At 37.5% G+C, this 23,010-nt stretch overlaps 1 protein-coding gene and 1 pseudogene across 8 annotated transcripts in view; both read right to left on the reverse strand.

Moving 5' to 3' along the window:
- LOC143656369 (MAP/microtubule affinity-regulating kinase 3) overlaps positions 1-23,010 on the reverse strand; it is a 124,914-nt gene that overhangs the window by 35,776 nt on the left and 66,128 nt on the right. For all 8 annotated transcript variants that reach the window (XM_077128452.1, XM_077128449.1, XM_077128450.1 and 5 more), the window contains exons 4-6: positions 10,729-10,777; positions 8,179-8,244; positions 3,701-3,771 (exon numbers count right to left, since the gene is read on the reverse strand). In XM_077128452.1, coding sequence (XP_076984567.1) covers positions 3,701-3,771; positions 8,179-8,244; positions 10,729-10,777 — 186 coding nt within the window. The remainder of the gene's footprint in view (positions 1-3,700; positions 3,772-8,178; positions 8,245-10,728; positions 10,778-23,010) is intronic.
- Positions 10,786-21,572, reverse strand: LOC143656371 (RRP15-like protein pseudogene; annotated as a pseudogene).

Consider the following 23,010-nt stretch of genomic DNA (forward strand, 5'->3'; position numbering starts at 1 on the left):
CATGTAAGTCCTCTGCTGATTACTTCTCCCAGTCAATCTGCTGCCTATAACACTTTCTTCCTCTTAGCTGATGTGGGTTCAAAGAGAGGAAGAGTTACTTAATGTCCCTGAGGAGTCAGGTTCTACTTTCTTAAAGTGGAAAAATCAATACTGAAATATATGTGAACTACATACTAAATTATTAAGTGCCATATCAATATGGATTCTTCTCACTCCCAGCAAACAGCATTTTAATACAGTATTTTTAAATTAGTCAACTTAACTATTCCTGTGATTAACATTATAACATTATAATTAAACAACTTCTACTGAAATTTCATTTACTAGTAACTTTTTAAAAAAATTATGCCTTTTATTAAAGCTTTACATGCTCATTATAGACATTTTAGGAAATATAGAAAAATATATACAAGTATATACCTGTATTATCACCAACTAGAGATAACATTTCTTGTTAGTTTGCTTCTAGCCTTTTCCTTGGTACTTGGAACATGTATTTAAATATATGACTATAAATATACAAATGTGGGATTATAAGGAAAATACTGTTTGTCTCTCCAAATCTTCAACTCACAATTCTAAGATATTTGTACCTACTTGTTACACACAAAATCTGAGAGAGGGCTGTTCTGTAAGTTGACATTTTGGCTCAGTCTAAGCAGTGAGGGGAAACTGGGCTGAGGTTAGGGTGAAATGATGCCACACGATCATAAATAACTTTATTTAAAATGAATATTCAGGGTGCACAGGTGGTTCAGTGGTAGAATGCTCACCTTCTATGTGGGAGACCGGGTTCGATCCCCAGAACATGCACCAAAATAAATAAAAATTAAATAAAAATAAAAAGAATAATCAGAATTTCAGATCCACTCATAATTAACAAATAGTTCAACATCAAAATATGGCTTTGAGGGCATCTGTAATGTTGGATTATTCTTGACTGCCTCTCCATTCTGTACACATTAAAACGGGGGAAGTGAAATTGCTTTGTTTCCTCTAAACAAAGAGTATTAGGTTTCTTACCTAGGATATTTGTAAATTTTTAGGTAAATTTTCTTAGTAACTACTGCCTGATACAACTTTCCCCCTTTTACCATTGAGTACTTATTAGTTTTTCATGTGAGTTATTTATTTACTGTTTATTTATTTACTTATTACCTCTGTTCAGATTTCTGCTTTTAAATCATATTTGACAATTACCTGCCCTTTCTCAAAGAGATAAAATTTTTTCTTCCTTTAGCTCCAAAGGGGTCAAAGCTAATCTGATACCACAGTAACCTGAAAATAATCATCTTTAAACTATTTCTTTATTGCACTCTGCTTTTATAAATACCTGCTAGAAGCAGTTATTTCTAAAGAGGGCCAAGAACATGGGCACTTTCCAGGTTACAATCTGAATCCTAACCGAATTTACTTTCATTCATCCCCCCAAAAACGGAGGCACATTACATTATCCAAACATCAAGAAAGAGGTCAGTAAAGAAGATACTCTATTCCTTTTCTTTGAAAGAACAAGAGAAAAAAGCCAAAACATTAAACTGTAAAGCAGTAACTAGGATGGGAATGCTGAAGGAAGCAGGACGAGTAAAAACCACCTGCTGAAAGAATACGGAAAGAAAGACATATTTTTGGCAGAAAATGGATCCTGCATAGTGCACTTTTTATGAGGCGTACCTTCCTCTTTGACACAAATAGGAAAACCTCTGCTTATTTAGTCCAAGTAATGATGACTGATAAGCTTCTGGAAAATATGGCAATTACAAATGGAGAAAAGTGGAAACACCATCATGCCTGATCTTTCCTGGTCAAAATGAGCTGTCTTAGGGAAATACCAGGGCAAGGGAAAAGGACGACATTAATGTTAAGCAATACTTCACTTTAAATCAAGTCATTAATTATAAAAGCACAAACACGGAAACCATCTGTACTGGTCCAACCAATAGGTTCTTCAAATAAAAGGTTTCTGAACTTCTGCAGGGAATTTTAACTAGAAATCTGAGTAATTTCCGTAAGATTCAGTCAAAGTCCTACTGACAAGGCCTATCCGACCAAAGGGAATGGTGGAGGTGGAAAAGGAAAGGAGTTGTGGGTTTAAATGCACAACTGCTTCCTTGGAGTGGATCCAAGCACAGCTCTTCTGTTGCTGGCTGGCACTAGCCCTTTTCCTCATGGCCAATGAATCATTTACTCTCTTTCCATAAAAAACAAAATCAAATCATCTTGAACTGAAAAGAACTTCAGAATTCATCAAGTAAACATCTTTTTATAGCTAGGAAAACTGAGAATCTGAAAAATTAAATGAGTAGCCAAAGTTACTTGTAACTTTGATAACTTAGTAGGTTTTAATTCGAAGTTACCATTAGCATTTAAGCTTGCAAATTGAACTTAAGCAACAGCAAAATTGTATAACTATATGTAACAAACTAATGAGTAAATCAAAGGAGGCAGTTTGAAGAGAAAATTTGAAAATCAGCTAAAACCTTTCCAAAGGTTTGGAAAATCAGCCTTTCCAAATATGTGCAACTTTTAAATTCTTCTTTCAACACCTCTACCTGACACTCTTAAATGTGAATTGAAAAAAAAAGAAAAGAAAAGAAAAAGTTCTGAGAAAAATAGGGCTATACTGCCATTTAAAGGCAGAACTGATAACTGTAGAAATAGGGTTAATTTCAAAGTGATAAAGTACTTGTTGCTTCCCTTCATCTAGATCAGGAGTCAGCAAATTATAGCCTACAAACACAGCATGCCCCCTGTTTTTGCAAATTAAGTTTTATTAGCAGGTCAGGCTCATTTGTTTATGTGTTATCTGTGGCCACTTTCACACTACAGCAGCAGTATTGAGAAGTTCCATCAGAGACCATATAGCCCACAGAGCATAAAAGACTTCCACTCTGGCCCTTTACATAAAAGAAAAAGTATGTCAATTCCTAGTCTGAAAGCAATAGTATAACATAGAGACTAAGAAATTGAGTTTTGGAGTCAAAAGACTTGGGTCAGGGTCTGTGGCAGCTCTGCTACTTGACAGGTATGAAATTTTGAACAAGTTATTTCAACTTCCTATGCCTCAGTTTCCTTATCTATAAAATGGGCATAATACTCCTTCACTCACAAGGACAAGGCTGCTCCAAGATTTATACTAATGCAAGAAAGTACTTATCCCAGTGTCTGGCAGGTAATGGGCAATCAATAAATAGAAGTTATTAATGAAGACAGAACAGTTCAGTTATCTTCATGATTTTACTGCAAAGAGAGTCTCTTTTAAGAGCAGGATGGAAAACAAAGCAAGAACGTATGCCATTAATTATATTATAATTATATTTGGTCTTGGCTTACGTAAGACAAAATTAGTAAGGAATTTTTGGATTGTGACACTCGTTAAAAATTCTGAAATGGTTTTAATTAATGTAATCACATGTTTTTTTGAAAGGCTCTACTATTTTTAAGGGTGAACTGTCAAAAACTGAGGTTAAAGTATTAAGAGCAAGACTAAAATTCCAATTACAAATCTAAGAATAGAGCCTATGGCTGCCACCCAGACATGAAAAGTATTTAAAAATTTTTTGTTGCACTATATGGCCAACTCCTGCTCATCCAACAGGTCTCATAAGCACTTACTGAGACAAACACTTGTCCGCTCTGGTGTTCAAGCAAGGTAAGCTAATTTTATTAAATTGATAAACTAAAGGAATATTAGTCATACCTGTCTAAATTTAGCTCTTGCTTCTTTTTCCTTCATTCTTCCATGTGCAACCAAATAGTCAAATACTTCACCTATAATTGAGAAATAAAAGTAAGCAGAAGTCCTACTCCTGAGAATTTTCCCATACACTGCTGTTTCAACTTTTAGCAATTCCTTAATCTTTATTTTTAAATATAGATATGAAGATAGTAAAAAATATTTAAGTCTAGCTTAACTAGCAATTAATTGCTTAATTAATTAGCAATTAAGCTAGACAAGTTTAATTATAGACATTTTCATTCATTGATAAAATATTGAGGCTGGAGAAAAGCCATAAAATCAAATTTTCATATATTTACATAAGACAACGTTTAATGGAAGGGTTCCTATCACACATTAATAAAAACCAAGCAATGAAAACAGGACATTAAAATGGAAGTTATTAAAGTTAAAAGAGGAGGCCTTCACTTTAGGATTATTACAAAGAAGCATTTCCTGAATATATTCATTTATTTACTGAGTGCCTACTAACTGCCAGGCCCTGTTCTAGGCTCTGGGAAAACACAGTAGCAAATAAAGTCCCTTTTCCTCTTGGAGCTCACGTTCTAACAACAGTTAGAGACAACCAACAAATGAAAATACAGGATGTCAGACAATAAGTGCTATGGAAAAAAAGCAGGAAAAGAAATAGGAAGGGTATGTGTGCGCATGTGAGTGAGGCTCAGACAAAATTGTTTTGCTGACAATCATGAAGGAATGAAAAAGATTCTAGGCAGAGGAAAGAAAGAGCAAGGAAGCCATGTGGCTAGAGTAGTGCATCAGGGTGGGGAGTATGGTCAAGGAGGAAACAGAAAGCAGGAGGAGAGAGATCTTGAAGAGTCTCACAGGCTTTGGAAAGGACTTTGGCTTTTACTGTAAGACCAGAAGCAGGAGAGAATATGGTGTACACCTTAAAAAGCTCACTCTAGCTCCTATAGGAAGAAGGAGGTTGTTGAGATTAGGGGAAGGGACAGGGAGGCAAAAGGGGAGACTACTGCAATCAACAAGACAAGAACGACTGTGGCATGCACTAGAGTGGGAAGTGCAGCAGTGCCGAGAAGTGCTTAGAATCAGGATACAGATGGAAGGGAAAGCCAAAAGAATTCTCTAACAGACATCAAGGTGGTAGTTTATACAACAGTAATTCCTTGGGGAAGAGAGGTGACACTGAAGAGAATGCATTAGGACTGTCAACTGCTTATCAATTAGGAACAAGGAACCAATACCTCTGAAATGAATAATGTTAGTTTAGAAAATTCTGATATCATTTTTTTGCAGGAGAAAGGAACTGCCATGGTTAGGGACACGTGTCAACTTGGCCAAGTTGTGGTAGCTGTTTTTCTGATTGGGCAAGTGCTGGCCTGCCTGTTGCAATGAGGACATTTCATAGGGTTAGGTCATGAGCACGTCAGCTGCATCCACAGCTGATTCCATTTGTAATCAGCTAAAGGGGAGTGTCTTCTATAATTAGTGATGCTAAATCTAATCACAGGAAGCCTTTTAAAGGAGGACTCAGAGGAGACAGGCCCCATTCCTGCTTCGGCTGGTGAGCCTCTCTTGCGGAGTTCATCCAGACCCTCCACTGGAGTCGTCGGCTTCACAGCCTACCCTGTGGATTTGGACTCTGCGTTCCTGCGGTCACGTGAGACACTTTTATAAATTTCGTATTTGCAAGTGTTCCCTGTTGATTCTGTTTCTCTAGAGAACCCTAACTAATACAGAAACGTATCTGCTTCATTCGCATAAGGCACACCTCCATCAGCACAGCGGCAACATTCAACTACATTATTCTGATGCTTAAAAAAATAACAACTTAGTTCCAGAACACAACTTAGGTGAATACCTCTGAAGAAAAAGTCATTCTAAATTGTACACTAATATCTTTGACTTCTAAACTCTTCACCCTAACTGTGAAAAAATCAATTAAAAAAATAGATGGGTATAAATATTTTCATGTTATCACTCGAATGCATAATAATCTTTTAAAAGGCATTACAATATGTTAATTTATAACTACACAATTCTCTTAACCATGGTGAATTATGAAGTTAAATGTCAGCTCAGTAAAATGTCAGCATTTTCTAAGTGAATGATCTTTCTATTTGCAGAATAGTATATAACGTCAAAACAAATGGTTAGTAAGTGAAAATAAGATGTGTGTGTATCATATAAAAAAGTTTTGGCTTAAAAAAATTGTATCAAATTCACTAACTATTGTAAAGTAACAAAGAGAAAGTCTATGTCTATCACTCTCATTCAAAAATTATTTATTATTTTTAATATATTCAAATGCAATATAAACTTCTTAAGTGAATAAGACTTGGAGAAGAAGTTTCTGGAACTCTAAAATCATACTCTCAACCTCAAATTATAAACCAGGAAATAAACCTACTTCTCCCCACTCACCCTTTTTGCTTTCTTGAAAATTACATTACCACTCAGATTAAGCAGCTGAATTGAAAACCTCTCAAGACTACTAGAAAAAATAAAAGCAAAAAGTGACTCTTTCCACCTATGTCACGCTCTGGAGCCAGCTCAGGGAGACCATGGTTTAACAGAAAGCACTGTGGAGTAGATAGCTCTGAAAGCCATGGTTTCAGTTCAGGTCCTACCACTAACCAGACATGGCACAGAACCACCTTTCCGAGCTTCAGTTTCACCTGTAAAAATTAGACAATTGCCCCAGATGATTTTTGGAAGATTCCTTCCAATTCTAAAATTCTGTGATTATACCAAACCAAAAGGTACCAGGTTGGGGAGAGGGAGCAGACAGTCAATTTAATGAAATTTTTCTTGTTCACACGGCAAAGGCATCAACAACAAAATAGATGTCCTGGAGACAGACAGTGCTTTGCTGAGCTGATTAAAACAAACAGATCAAGATGACAATCACCCATTGACTTCATATGTTGTCACGGTGCTGGCACAAGGTGGAAAGCATGTGCAGTAAGGGTCCTTGAAGGAGGACTGTGGTAGCACCCCATTAGGAAGTTCAGACAAGTTGCATGTATGTATGTCTGTCTGTAACTTGTCAGGTGAAATAACCAATAAGGGGCACTGGCTGGACTGACCCCACATCTGGGTTTTTCAAAGCTGATCTTCTTTCTACTACAACTGGTACTTCTCAGATGCTTTGTCTCACTCCTGCCTATAAGACCTGGGCACCTAAAATAGATGAGAACAGAAACTGTGACCGACTGACCAACTAGAAGGGTCACACGGTATCATAAGGCTGGGTTCCAGGCCCTGCAGCATGACCACCTTAACACTTCCCAGTCTCCATTCCTCAAGGGTAGATCCTATCACTCACTGCCTGGCTAGCTCACAGAGTCACTGTCAAGGTCAAAGGAGATGAGGTAAGAGAAAGCCCCCTGTACACAGTGGAGGCAACACAATGAGAAGGCTATGAAAATTACTTCTGTGTTATTTGCTCATAAGATGAGTAGAAAGTATTAGAACTCCATATAGATCTTTGGTACCATAATTAACCTTCATTACTTCCTATTGTTCCTCAAGTATGAAAATGCCAACTAAATTTCCAAACCACAAATTTAAAATCTAAAACACACAACCAATGAGTTAGGAGCATAAAAAGTGATGTCTGAAGTATGCCTACTAGAACTCATTCTTTCCCACAATAGGCTCAGAGGCTCCTGATTAAAGCGTTAATGCACTAAAGCCAGGCTGACTCACCTTTCCAGCTCCAGGTTTTATAACCTGGAGCAAAGTGCTAAGGAGAAATAAAACTCCTGCAATCCAAACTATTAGCTATACTGTGGAGTTCAATAAAATGTGTATCCTGTCATTCATCATTTTACAACCTCAGTTCAATCCTCATTCGTTAAGTATCTGTTATGTGCCAGGCCCCATGCTGGAGGCAGGGAGCACACAAAGAGGACTGCCAAAGTGTCTGCTCTTAAGAAGCTCTGAGACCAGAAAGGGGAAGACAATGAAATTCAAGTGGTGTAAAAATTACAAGCCCAGACAAACTTCACCCCAAGTCATTATAAAAAGATAGAGGATATATACATGCATTTCAGAAAAATGCCTACATTTACATAAACTTCTATGCAAACATCTATAGTCCCTAATCTTAGAGGAAAATGTAATCATAGGCACCGTAACCATCATTTTTGGCCCTGAGAAAGATGGATACCAATGACTTTAAAATCTGATAAAGAAAAGAATCCAGCTGGCTAATGCATTAATACACTTAAAAAATCCAAGGCCTTGGATATTATCCGTTAATAATGCTACTAATGAAGTACTCCGTGCCAACCCACAGAATTGCTAAGGGTCTTTTCTAACTGACTCGCAGGCTAGTGTATTATGATTTTGGATGCTAAATGAAACCTTAACAATTATCCATATGAGCAAGTGTGGATGCATACTCCCTTAAAAGGGAAAAAGGAGAAGGGAAAAGGAGGGGGGAAAACCCTAGTATATAAAAATGTTCTTACCTCCACTTGCATATTCCATGATTAGGTAGAGTGTTTTTTCCGTTTCAATGACTTCAAATAACTTCACTGGGGGAGGGAAGAGATATGAAGAGAAAAAGAAATAAAGGGCTGTATGTACACACTATGCATATATAAACTGTAACAATGAAAAGCATTTTTTTAACCTCTCTCAAAGAATTTAACAGTCAGCCCCCTACAAAACTGCTTTTAAGAAATTTCATCATATATTATAACAGAAAAGATTTCATAAAAGCATAGAATTCCATAAGAATAAAGATCATTCTCTGGGTGCTCAAACAGCAAAACTTCACTATACACTCAGCAGTCCAGCAAAACATATCGACTTTCATTTTCCTCTATCACATTCTTCACTGGGTCTGCACTGGCTAACTTTCCTTCCAGCAGCTCATCCTCTGCAAGATGACAAGACCTCAGGAAAAACTGTCTTCATTCAACCTGTAAGAGTGGCTCAGATTTACCCTATTCCTGCAATGCAAACTTTTCATTAGAGCTTTAAGAATCTAGATCCACTTGAGACATTTTGTTGCTTGGGAAACATCCCAATGCTTGGACAACAAGTTCCTCTCTGATTATTCTGAAGTCAAGGTGGAAAGAAGTAGAAAAGATTGATTTGCAAATGAATTGAAAAAAGTTTTTATTAAGTAATTAATTTTCAATAGTTTTAGATGTGATTTTGCTACCACCATTCCTTGTTACACATAGAAATATTTCTATTACTGCTAATTAATAAAATCATCACATATCAATTAAAAATACATGCATTGTTAAATGAAACTGAAGTAAATTTTTGTAGCTATCAAATCATCATTTTGCATATCTACTTAATTTTGAGAATAATACATTTTAAAAGTTAGATTAACCAAAGATAAAAATTGGAGCAAATGCTAATCTTTTATATTGCAGGCTATTTGATGGTACTTGAACATAGAATTAGACCAAACAAAGCACCTAACACTTACTAGCTAATCAGTCAATGTTGAATTGATGAATGAAATGGTCAGACATTTCCTTCAGCTCTCATACATACAGATTGTCAAGAAACAGCATTTAAAGAAAATTAAGGTAAACCTGCAGGTCAACAATCAACAACAACAAAAAAACCCTTCTAAAATTCAATGCAAATACTGCCTTGTCTGGAAAATCTACTTTAATGCAATAGGAATTTTTTTTTTTAATTTAAATCTATTATCAAAGATCGGTCCTTAAGTAAGAAGAGATCTGTGGAAGGAATCAGGGCACAACTTAAGTAATTAAAAGATAAAATAAATATTTGTAAGTTAGTTCTAGGTAGGTAATAAAGCTTTGGGTAAAAAGTTGGAATCTGAAATCCAGCGTTGGCTGGCTAACTCCAAAGGGCTAAAATGAAAAGCAAAGAAAGGAGCTTTCTTGCCACTAAGAAAGAAAGTTTTCTTTCCCTTGAAGAAGGGTATATTTCTTGTGATTTTTCTATTCTTTAAACATAGCATATTTCACTGATTCAAAGTGGTATACTTTTCCACATTTTAACTAATCTTCCTGATGTCAAAATGATGGCTCTCTATAACTAATTGTTAGCATTTTTTCCTTGCTATACATAAAATAATGCTTTTTACAAGGATAGAATGACTTGGCTTTGAGGAAATAAGCCTTTTGTATAAGTATACAATCAAAACAGGAGGGCCCATATAAAAGTTTTTCCCTCCTGTGGTTGCAGAGTCAACATTAGCTTCTATTCTTGTGCCTCAGGGATTCTTGCTATGTCTTCAACAGCAGGCATGTCCCCACCACTTCCCACAAGTGACTCTGATAGTAACCCTACACACTTGGCTCTCTTAATAACAGCTATTTCACCTTGAAATAATGCTTTTAGATTAGAGATTATCATTGTATAAAAGCATTTTTATTTTAAAAGAGCTCTATTAAGATCTACATGAGATCAAAAGTTTCCATTTGGACGTATAAAGAGTGGAGGTCAGTATTAAGTAATTTGTATATCTTCATCTTGTCTCTACAGTTATGAGGGCAGGAACACGCCCTTCCTTCTCTTTAAAACTACCCCACATTATACCTAGTATAGAGCTGTGCGCAGAGGACGTGCAAAACAACTCAGCTTTTTAAAACAATTCATACCAAAATTCCATTAAATAGCATGCATCCCAGGTGTCATAAAATATGATTCAATGTATAAGTATTTTCTTAGGTACAAAACTACATCAAAACAGGTTATACCATAACTAAACTATGATAATTTTAGATCTATTAAAAAGTTAGTTTTTAGCTAAATTATAATCTGGTTACAGATGTTTCCACTGCATTAAAATTATAAATTCAAGTACTTAATTCCTTAGCTTTTATATCTTATCTTATTAAAAAAAAAGAATGCAAGTGATCAATAACTTGTATGTATATTTTAAAAATAGTAAACATGTACCTGGGCTGGGGGCAGGTAAGGAATCTGCTTCTATCATTCCTGGAATATACGTTTAGCTTTATGACATACTTTCAAAGAATGCATTTTGACCCAAAAATATATAAGAAAGCAGAAAGTACCTGTGTTTGGATGGTTTAAAATCTTCATTATTCTTACTTCTCTGAAGAGCTAAAAAAAAACACACACACAATCCCCCAAGACAGTTATTAAATATTACATTCTACTGTTGCAATATAAAATTAAATTTTCTCTTGGATAAAAAATGCATTGCAAATGTTTAGCATTCCATATCGAAGACTAATAGGAAAGTCTTGGTTAAGTCTGAGATCGCTTTATAATCTATTACCAAACTCTTCAATTTTATCTTATAAGTAACAGCAAAGGTACCATGACGGGTGTGTGTGTGTGAATTTTACTTTGCTACTTTGAAAACAAGATCAGATTTAGGCAAAATAATTTGTGATTAAACTTTGATTCACTAAACCTTCTACCTAGGGATTCTAACTTAGTTAATCAAAACTTACATGATCCCAATAAACTACATCATGAGCACATTAGACTGATGATTTAAGAAATTATATGAAAAGATTTTGAAGAAAACCACCCTCAAGAAATCCCTTATTAGAGAAGGCAGGTAACTTAGCACCAAAGTTGGGGTGGGTGGTTACATTAATGCCCTGAATGAATCACACCTCACATGTTCATGCTTTTGGTGACTGTTCTAGTTTGCTAGCTGCCGGAATGCAACACACCAGAGATGGATTGGCTTTTAATAAAAGGGGATTTATTTTGTTGGTTCTTCAGAGGAAAGGCAGCTAACTTTCCACTGAGGTTCTTTCTTACGTGGAAGGCACAGGATGGTCTCTGTTGGTCTTCTCTCCAGGCCCCTGGGTTCCAACAGCTTTTCCCAGGGTGACTTTCATTTTTGCATCTCCAAAGGCCTGGGCTGAGCTGCAAGTGCTGAGATGAGGAATGCCAAGCTGCTTAGCAGTGCTACCTTGCAATCTCTCATTGAAGCACCAGCCAATTAAGTCAAACGTCACTCATTGCAGCAGACACGCCTCCTAGCTGACTGCAGATGTAATTGGCAACAGATGAGGTTCACTTACCGTTCATTGGCTTATGTCCGCAGCAACAAGATTAGGTATGCTCACCTGGCCAAGTTGACAACTGAATCTAACTAACACATGTCCACCCCTTGTCAACTTGGAAACTTCAAGCATCACCTTACACAGATGTAAAAAATTCTCTTGCTGTGGACCTGTGAATCTCAAAACAAGTCCGGTGCCAATAAGCAAAGGAGGATATTCACATTATACAGATTGTCATTTCCATAGGGAGAAATTGGAAGAAACACAGATGTAAAACCTGCAGGGCAAGAGCCGTGGGATCTCAAAGTCTGAAAGTCATTTATCATTCGGCTTTAGAGAGTGGCAGTCCCACCCCTTCCAAGGGCCTATGCAGTGGCCCGCCCCTTTCCAAATCAACCTCGGGGAACATCGAGGAGACCACCTCTGGGCTCCACTCTCTCCAGGCATCAGGGCCACCCCTGGGCTCTCTGCCATTTCTGGGGCACACACTTAACCCCTCCACATGGTGGCAGCCAGGCTCTCCCAGTCCCCCAAGGAGCGTGCTACACCTTTTCCAAGGTATGAGGCTGCACAACTCTTCCACTGCAATGAGAGGGGAGATTCATCCGCGCCCTTCAGGGTAGACTCACCCTCTCTACGCATACAGGTGGGTTTACTCTCCTGGCCGAGGTTTCTTGGCTTCAGACTGAACTTCCATGGTTCTCACTCTGCGAACTCCAATCTCTCCCTTTTGTGTCCTCCTTTGTCAGGATTGGCAGTGGTTCCATTTACACCAACAGTCCCTTCATGCACTACAAGACTTCCCCATCAATCTCTTCACAGTTCCTCCCAAATCTCCCCCTTAGCCATCCAAAAAACGTTCCAACATATCTGGTATTTGCAAACCGCAGCAGCACCCCACTCTCCGGTACCAAATCTGTTCTAGTTTGCTAGCTGCCGGAACGGAACACACCAGAGACGGACTGGCTTTTAATAAAAAGGGATTTATTTTGTTGGTTCTTCAGAGGATGGGCAGCTAACTTTCCACTGAGGTTCTTTCTTCTGTGGAAGGCACAGGATGGTCTCTGCTGGTCTTCTCTCCAGGCCCCTGAGTTCCAACAGCTTTTCCCGGGGTGACTTCTTTCTGCATCTAGAAAGGCCTGGGCTGAGCTGCAAGTGCTGAGATGAGGAATGCCGAGCTGCTTAGGCTGTGCTACGTTGCAATCTCTCATTTAAGCACCAGCCAATTAAGTCAAAGGTCACTCACTGCAGCAGACACGCCTCCTAGCTGACTGCAGATGTAACTGGCAACAGATGAGGTTCATGTACCATTGGCTTATGTCCGCAGCAACAAGACTAGGTATGCTCACCTGGCCAAGTTGACAACTGAATCCAACTAACACAGTGAGTACCCCCTTCGCGATGACGTTAGCCTCAGCCATGTGACTTGCTCTGGCCAATGGAACATTAGCAAATGGGAAGCACTGGGTGGATAAAATAGTTGGGCATCACTGCCTCTTCTCTTGGAATGATGTTGCCACTGTTTGAAGAATTGGTCTAGCCTCTTTAAGGATGGAAGGCCACATGTAGAAAGAGAGGCTCTGTGGTCTCAACTTGAGACCAAACTCGTGTACCGACCAGGAGAATGCAGGCACACTCGTGAACATTTGGGTGAGAACTGAAGGTAAACTGCCCAGTCAAATCCAGCAGAACTGCTCAATCACCCCCCAAAGTAAGGAAAAACAATAAACCACGTGGTATAAACAAGTGCCATGTATTCAGAAGACTGTCAGATCATTAGGGACTGGGCTAATATGAGAAGACTTCCGAAAAATCACAAAATTTTTTAGAAGCCATCATATTTAACTCATTTGTGAACAAAGGAAACCAGGGTCCTGGGAGATGAAAAGATTTTCCAAGGTCCTGCTATCTTTCTGCGGTAAATCTCGACAGAACTAGGCCTCTCAACACCTAGGGAAACAAGGTCTAGGGAGAGCCCTGGAAGGTGAGAAGCTGGTGAGAAATCACAGGTTCTCACTGTACTTGTCCTTGCCTTCTGGGTCTAATCTAGAATTGAATCAGCACCTAACAATTGAGAGCATGGGGAGACAGACCCAGGCAAGATGTGAAAAACAATTTAAGCTCAGAGCTTAAGAATATGGTTATCTGATGATCAACTATTACAGTCGAGTAGCTGTATTTGAATCTTCCAAATTATTTCCCCAATTGCTAAATTAGAAAAGCTCCAAGTTGGATGAAATAACAATATAACTTGGACTCCTGTGCTTAGAATGAAAGGCCTGGCAGTTCTGCCTCATCCAGCCTCAGCTCACTCTTCCAACCTCAGCTCTAGCCACTCTACTCACCTACCTAACGTACAGAGCTCTTTCCTTTCTTAGGGTTTTTTCTCTTTTCCATCCCTTAAGCCTCAGATTCTCTGAAAACCTTACCTAAGTAGGTCTCCTTTGTTTTCCATCATAGTTATCTATTCATTTCTTTCCTACTATCTTTCAAGTTGCGATGGTACACTTTTATTTGTATTCCTGGTTATTGATATCCTGTCATCCACAGGGAGGTCTGTCTCTGGTAAGTGAGTTTCATACTTAGTATCTATATGATCAAGGCCATTAAGAATCCCTCTCTCAAGGAGTTGTTTTAAGAAATAAATGAGACAGATAATGCTCACCATCAGGCACACAGCAAGTACCCAAAAATAATGGTTGCTATTATTATTTTACATACCAAAATAATACCATGCATCGTAAACCTGATGTAATCTATATATCCTTAGTAATGAAAAATATCTGGTAATAAAAAAAAAAGCTCTCATTACGTTCCCCTATATTTATATTAGTGTTCTCAGAGATTTTCAGATTAAAAAGCCTTCTCTGAAAATAAATCTTATATGGACTTTCAAATAAATAAAACACAGAGGTGCTCTGATGGAAAACAGGGGTTGGGCTCCTGGAGCCTTGCTTGCTTAGCACTCATACCCCATTCCCCCACCCTCAACCCTCAATGCTGGCAATTCTGAGAGCCCTAGAAAGAGGATGCAAAACGGCACCCATAAGTCATATTCTGCTTGCTGGCCCCCATTTGTTTGGTCCACCAATGTTTTCTTCAACAATGTAATTCGTTGCCAACATTAAAAAGTAACAAGAGAAAACCTAAAAAATTAGGTTGTTATCATTTGGCAATCTTGGGGTCCACATGTATGCATAACAACTACCAACTGGAGGTTTGTAGAAGATGCTTCTTTTAAATGGGGTTCTTGCCTTGTCCAGGCGTGGCCTTAGAGCTAGCAGCATGGACACAGAACCCAGACCCTCACAACCCTGCCGGATAGAAGTTGCACTGTAACAACTCCTGGTGATCTACAGTCACATTAAGGTTCCAGAAGCACTGCTCCAGAACTTTTCACGCAATTATCGATTGTTTATCACTCTCTACCTGTCAGGCCTCAGGACTCTAGGGACTTTAAAAAGGCACAATTAAAAATCACTAGTCTATATTTTTACTAATGTGCTATGAAACTTGATTTAAAATGCATAGTAAAGGTAAATGTGATTGAACCCCTGGTCAAACTTTGGCACACATAAGTGCTCAAGAAAAAGTTTCTTCAACAAATGAAATCTAAAATTTAAACTGATGTGGTTTCAGCATATGTGGATACTCATGTTGTTACATCAGCCTAAAATATGGAAAGAAAGAATACTATAAGTATAAAACATGTAGATATTTAGCCTTTCCACAGCCTGAAAATATGAGATTTTTAGTGACCGGAACTAGAAGTCCAATCCTTGTCCAACCTCACTCCCCATTCAACCCACCCCAATAGCCCCTTCTTTCCTTTCCTCCTATGAAGGGCCCCTAAGGTACCTCCATAGACCTCTTGGGTCTGGGAGAATGTGGAGGGACACAGACAGTGCTGCACACTGCGGAGCAGGGGTTCTCAAATCCAGCCCCACCCTTCACAATCCTGCAGTCTCAGGTGCTCCACAGACTTGCAAGTGGGGCCAGAAATCTCTATTTATTAAACAGCTGCTTGGCCTAGAGTAATGTTGAGGAGTCACAGCTCTGGAATGCTTCATGAAGGAAGATAGGGGTCAGTACCATACCTTCTTTTCCTCAACACTGTTTTGGAAAGTCAGTGAAGGTTTCTTTGTCTCACTTATCCTAACAATCGCAGCATCTCAGCTGGATGGAAGGACAAATCACTAACCCTCGCAGGCAAAACCAAAGACAGAGACCACCACAACCCCATAGAGTTCACATTGAAGGGATTTTCAAGAAGTTGATGCATTTGTGGAAAGGGGCGGGAAGAAAATACGTATTTGCTTTTCTATACACAGAATATGCATGGAAGGACGCACAAAAACTGAAGACCTAGGCTGCCACAGGGGCAGGGAACTGGGTGACTAGAAATAAAGGCTGGAAAGAAGACCTTCCCTTCTAATCTTTTTTCTAACGTTTGAACTTTGAATCATGTTAACTGTGTTACCTATGTCCCCTTCCCAAATTAAGTTGAATTTTAAGAAAAAGGTAGAGGATGAGCAAAGAAATTTTTATTTTGGCTAAAAAGGACATTCCTAGGGGGAAAAAAAGGTAGCTGAAAATTGGTATATTTTAATCACTCCCCATACTCTTCTCATCATGCATGCTGAGGCCACCAGTGGGTGAAAGGCAAACAAATCTTCCAGGTCATATAAAGTTGAGCAAATACACAAGCCAGTATGGTAAGGCAAAATTTAAGAAGGGAGAGATTCTAAGTATTCTCTCAGGACCACTGTGACATCAAAACAAAGACAGGAAAAAGAAAGATAACAAATAATAGGGACATAAGATAACTAATTGCATATTAAAGGACATTCATCTAACAGTAGCGAAAGCAGTGCCCTCCCTCTCCTCGAGAAGAGTAGGGCGGATATGATATGTGTGAATGCACTGCAATTTTTTTTTTTGCTAGAACTGTGCTGCTATAATGTAGGTTATGCTAGACTTCTGCTATTACAAACGTCACAGTGAACAACCTTGTATATACATCGAACAATGCTGTATATACATCTTTGCACACTTATGAAAATGTATGGACAGGGTAGATCTCTAGCATTTGGATGGGGGGAGCACGTCAAGTGCATATATGCATTCAAATTTGGTAGTACCATTTTTTTTTCTTAACTTCAAAGAGCTCATTTATTTATGAATTGGTACTGCCATTTTAGAAACATTAATGAGACTGTATCAATACACCAATATCCAGGACTAATATGTAAACTTGTAAGGATCCTGGCAATTGCATATCTTGCTGGCCAAGTATAAATATTTACTTTTATGAATTGTTGTGAGAAACAATACCAAAAGTTTACTAAGGCTTGAAAATAAAGTTGGACAAAAGTCTAATGTGAAAAAAGGAAACCCCAAAATTTGTAAAAGTCTTTTGGCTTTCTTACAGTTGTATCTTTATAATTCCCCATCTTTCACAACATCAAGAATTTCTCCAGGAAAAAGAAAATGACTGACGATTTTGCTTCTTATATAACTTCATGTGTCAGAGTCACTTTCAGATCCTGGTCTGCTATCATCTGGCCCATCATGTTCTTTGTCTAGTCTTTCATAGATACTCTCATCATGAAATCATCACATAAGGTAGGCCATGCTGGGCTCTCTTCTGATTTCATTTCAGCCTGTTTGGCTTTTGGGTTCCTCCCAGTAGAGCTTTTCTCATTTGTACTTCCATCCATTCCTTGAAGAACACTGATACATCTTTCTCAGATGCTGTTGGTATCAACTGAGCATGCTTTCTAATAGAGCTTCCAGCTTCAACCTTTTCATCAACATCTTTTGATGCTTCTGAATAGCGTTAAATAATTGCACCACAACCCTCGCTGCAATTCTCCGAGGATTTCTGTTTGTCTTTGAAAAAATCTTGCTTTTACTCTGCATATCATTTTCCACTCCTATTTCTGATCAAGCTGTTTTCTTTTTTCTATTCTTGTTGCAACTCTTCTTTTTCCTTTTCTAGAATCTGACCAAAATGGTGGGTTTACTTTTAGGAGTTTTTTTGTCAAGGATCTTAGTTATGGCATTTGCCAAGCCCGTATTAGTTCCCAAACCAGATTCTGCAGCATTCTCATTCTTTGCCACAGAGTTCAACATCATCCTCATTGTCAGCTTCCATTGTTTCATCAGAAGAAAACTGATCCTTTTCCCATCCACAGCTTCCTACAGAATCTCTGCTGTCTGCGGTGTCTTTGTATTCACCTTCCAGCTCTGATGCTGTGATCCTGGCTACTATCTTCATCTTCTTTTTCTCCTTTAGGGAATTTTTCAGCTTTTTCCCTGCAGTCACAAAGGATTCCTCAATGGGCATGGCCTTTACTGCTCACCAGAAGCTTCCCTGAGAGTTGCGTCCAGTGACTACAAAAAAGGGTTAGTGCCATTTTCTTCTCTAAAAATAGATTAATTTACATTATTGAGAATATAAGATTCCCTGTTTCTCCACACTTGTCAACACTATGTATTACTAATTTTCTCATCACTGCAGATCTGATTGGTAAAAAACAGTCTCTTTTGGAATGGTGAACATTTTATTTGAATACTGACCACCTATCCTTAATTGCCTAAGTATACCTTTGATTACTTTTCTATTAGGTTATGGTATCCCCGTTTCTTATCGATTTTCAAAACTTTTTATATATGCAAGAAGCCTGTGCCATAGCAGACAATGTTGGTTACTTGTTCAAATCTACCTTTACCTCCTTCCTCTTTGCCAAGAAGCAACACCTTCAACTTCTTTAGCTATTTCACCTAATGTTTACCTATTTATTTCTAATGTTAAAATATAGTGCTTTCTTGATTTTTTAAATGTCTCCCTACATATATGTGTATCATTGCTTCCTTGCTTTTTCTAAAACATTTTTGTATTGTGATATATATAATGTACAAACAAAAAAGCAATAAGGTACAAAGTACACTGTAACGAGTAGTTATAGAACAGATTTCAGAGTTTCATAGGGTTATAGTTCCACAATTTTTGCTTTTTCCTTCTAGCTGCTCCAAGACACTGGAGACTAAAAGAAATATGAATATAATGATTTGACAGTCATACTCATTTGTTAAACCCTATCTTCTCTGTTATAACTTGTACTTCACTTTGGATCTTTCTCCAAATCTTTAGGGGTATTTGGGCTACCATTCTAACTTTTTCATGTTGGAAAGGGGTGTTGATAATAGGGGATAGGGGGTTAGAACTAGACGATGTTCTTAAAGAGATTGGCCCCTCTGGGTTTCAGGAACTTATCTGGCCTAGAAACCATCTGAAAGTTTTAGGTTTCTGGGAAGTAATCACAGCGTGTGAAATTTTTGTAGAATTTCAGATAGAGCTCTATCTTTAGGGTTAACAGGAATAGTTTTGGTTAGGGTTTGGCAAACCATTGTAATTAGCAATATCTACCTGAACCTTATGAAAGACTGGCCGTCAGAAGAGCCTCTCGATTCTATTTGAACCACTGATACCTTATTTTGTTACATTTTCCCCCCCTTTTGATTAGGAAGGTATTGTCAATCCCACAATGGACTGCTGTCGATTCTGGTGCCACGGCCAGGTTCATTCCTCGAAGTCATGTCCCACATAGGGGGGAGGATAATGATTTTCCTGGCAGAGTTAGGCTTCTAAAGAGAAAGGCCACATCTACCACCTCTAAGCAAAAATGGTTAGAAGTTTTCTGGAAGTAACTCTCAGGCATAACTATAAGTAGGCTTAGCTTCTCTGCTACAGAAACAAGCTTTTAAAGAGCAAGCCCAAGATCAAGGGCTTAGCCTACTGACTTGGGAGTCCCTAATGTTTGAGACAGTATCAGGGATTTCCCCAATGGTAAAGCTTAATAGTTCCATATTTTTTCTCCCATCCCTCATGGGACCTTGTCAATACTTTTTAATTATTTGCCCAACATACCCTGGGATGTATCCAGGGATGACATTAAACTATGTGGAATTACAAGCCTCACTCCCATTCTGGGCTCTATGTGCTTCTTCCTTGATTTTTAATTTTGGACATTGTCTGTGCCTTGCTACTTTGGATTTACCTTTCTTAAACCCTCCCAGACGTACTTACACTTCTCCTCTACCACACTCCTGAAGGGTCTATCAATTTGGATTTTAATTTGTTTATACAGGCAGTACATCTACATATCTATTAAGGTCAAGTTATATAATGTAAAATACCCCACCGTATTCTCAATCCCCATTAACAATGGCAAACACTTTCAACTCTTTTTTTTTCAACTCTTTTATAATGATTTGTTTTGGAATTTACTGCCTTATTTCTAAATTGCATGCTTAATGCTGCTATTCATTGCTAGTTTTTTTCATTTATTTTCCCTAATATTGTCTTAATATGGGCAGTGAAGATTTAAAAAAAAAATTAATGACTGTGATACACAGCCTGAGGCAAAAACTACTGGTTAGAAAGGCTGAAGCAACAGGACCTAAATAACCTGGTGATGATAGCAGTAAAAGCAGTTTCATTATAATCCATGTGGAAAACATGAACTAGTTCTCTGTGCCTTCAAATTATACAGTTTCCTGATTAGTGCCAGAACCAAAATTCCCTGGGCTGCCTAAAAAAGGCCACTACTGCTACTGAGCTCTAAGTATTAGTAATGGCTCCAAAACAAACACTGGCTTTAAAAAGAAAATAGACAGAGGTGGTTGTAAGTAGAATTTCCCCAAAAAAAACCCTGATAAAAAAAAATCTGCAGTCAATACATCAATCAATACCTGGGAACCTACTGTGTATTTTGTAAATACTTAAATTTAATGTTCATTCTTTTTTATTCCTTCAGTAAATTTGATTAAAATTTAAAACCACAGAGATTTCTCTTTTTCTCTTATAAAAACTCTGGATTCAATAATAGTGGTTGACTCTTTTGTTGCTCAGATGTGGTCTCTCTTTCAAAGTCAACTTTGCAAATAAACTCATTACCCGTCCTCCTATGTGTGACATGACTCTTAGAGGTGTAAATCTCCCTGGACATGTGGGACATGACTCCCAGCGATGAGCCTGGCCCTGGAATCGTGGGACTGAGAAGGCCTTCTTAACCAAAAGGGGAAAAAGAAATGAAACAAAATAAAGTTTCAGTGGCTAAGAGATTTCAAATAGAGGCAAGAGGTCATCCTGGAGGTTATCCTTATGCATTATATAGATATTTCTTTCAGTTTTTAGTATATTAGAATAGCTAGAAGGAAATATCTGAAATGGCTGAATTGTAATCCTGTAGCTCTGATTCTTGACAATGACTGTATAACTCTATAGCTTTTATGGTGTGACTGTGTTTTGTGAAAACCTTGTGACTGACACTTCCTTAATCCAGTGTATGGGTAGATAACTAAAAAACTAAAGATAAATAAATAAATAATGTGGGGGGATAAGAGGATGTTTTGGGTTTTCTTTTTCATTTTTATTTATTTATTTATTTTTGGCATAATGAAAATGCTCTAAAATTGATTGTGGCACTGACTATATAGTTTGGATGATTATATGACATGTGAATATATCTCAATAAAATTGCATTAAAAAAGAATGGTGGTTGAATCTTACTCAAGAATTGCTTACTATTAGGTCAGTGGTATAAACTTAGAAGGATGGATTTCTCTATTGATGGGCGTTGTCTCTGTCTTGGTGAATATTTTCATTTTAATTGGATGAAGACATCCTTATTCAATTCAGAGAGTTTCAAACTAAAAGTGGCAACAGATACAAAATTATTATTAAATAAATATTTCCAAACACCAGATTTATGGCAGAAAACCAATTAAATGAAGTTTAACTGGAACCAAACAAATTCAGATAAGTAAAAAAAAAATAAATTTAACTATGCAATGAACGAGGCCTATTCATTTTTAAATTTTTTAAAAACGTTTTTATTGATAAAACAACAAACACAGACATTCTTTTTTTTTGTTTGTTTTGTTTTGTTTTCTTTTTTTGTGCATTTTTTTATTAATTAAAAAAAGAATTAACAAAACAATTAGAAATCATTCCATTCTACATGTACAATCACTAATTCTTAATAACATCACATAGTTGCATATTCATCATTTCTTAGTACATTTGCATCGATTTAGAAAAAGAAATAAAAAGACAACTGAATAAGAATTAAAACAATAATAGAAAGAAAAAAAACAAAAAAAACAAAAACAAAAAACCTATACCTCACATGCAGCTTCATTCAGTGTTTTAACATAATTGCATTACAATTGGGTAGTATTGTGCTGTCCATTTCTGAGTTTTTATATCCAGTCCCGTTGTACAGTCTGTATCCCTTCAGCTCCAATTATCCCTTCTCTTTTTTTTTTTTTTTAATTAACGGAAAAAAAGAAATTAACCCAACATTTAGAGATCATACCATTCTACATATGCAATCATTAATTCTTAACATCATCACATAGATGCATGATCATCATTTCTTAGTACATTTGCATTGGTTTAGAAGAACTAGCAACATAACCGAAAAAGATATAGAATGTTAATATAGAGAAAAAATAAAAGTAATAATAGTAAAATCAAACAAAACAAAACAAACAAAACCTATAGCTCAGATGCAGCTTCATTCAGTGTTTTAACATGATTACTTTACAATTAGGTATTATTGTGCTGTCCATTTTTGAGTTTTTGTATCTAGTCCTGTTGCACAGTCTGTATCCCTTCAGCTTCAATTACCCATTGTCTTACCCTGTTTCTAACTCCTGCTGAACTCTGTTACCAATGACATATTTCAAGTTTATTCTCGAATGTCCGTTCACATCAATGGGACCATACAGTATTTGACCTTTAGTTTTTGGCTGGATTCACTCAGCATAATATTCTCTAGGTCCATCCATGTTATTACATGGTTCGTAAGTTTATCTTGTCTTAAAGCTGCATAATATTCCATCGTATGTATATACCACAGTTTGTTTAGCCACTCTTCTGTTGATGGAGATTTTGGCTGTTTCCATCTCTTTGCAATTGTAAATAATGCTGCTATAAACATTGGTGTGCAAATGTCCGTTTGTGTCTTTGCCCTTAAGTCCTTTGAGTAGATACCTAGCAATGGTATTGCTGGGTCGTATGGCAATTCTATATTCAGCTTTTTGAGGAACCGCCAAACTGCCTTCCACAGTGGTTGCACCCTTTGACATTCCCACCAACAGTGGATAAGTGTGCCTCTTTCTCCGCATCCTCTCCAGCACTTGTCATTTTCTGTTTTGTTGATAATGGCCATTCTGGTGGGTGTGAGATGATATCTCATTGTGGTTTTGATTTGCATTTCTCTAATGGCCAGGGACATT

The sequence above is a fragment of the Tamandua tetradactyla genome, chromosome 14, assembly GCF_023851605.1.
Source record: "Tamandua tetradactyla isolate mTamTet1 chromosome 14, mTamTet1.pri, whole genome shotgun sequence".
Taxonomy (NCBI): domain Eukaryota; kingdom Metazoa; phylum Chordata; class Mammalia; order Pilosa; family Myrmecophagidae; genus Tamandua; species Tamandua tetradactyla.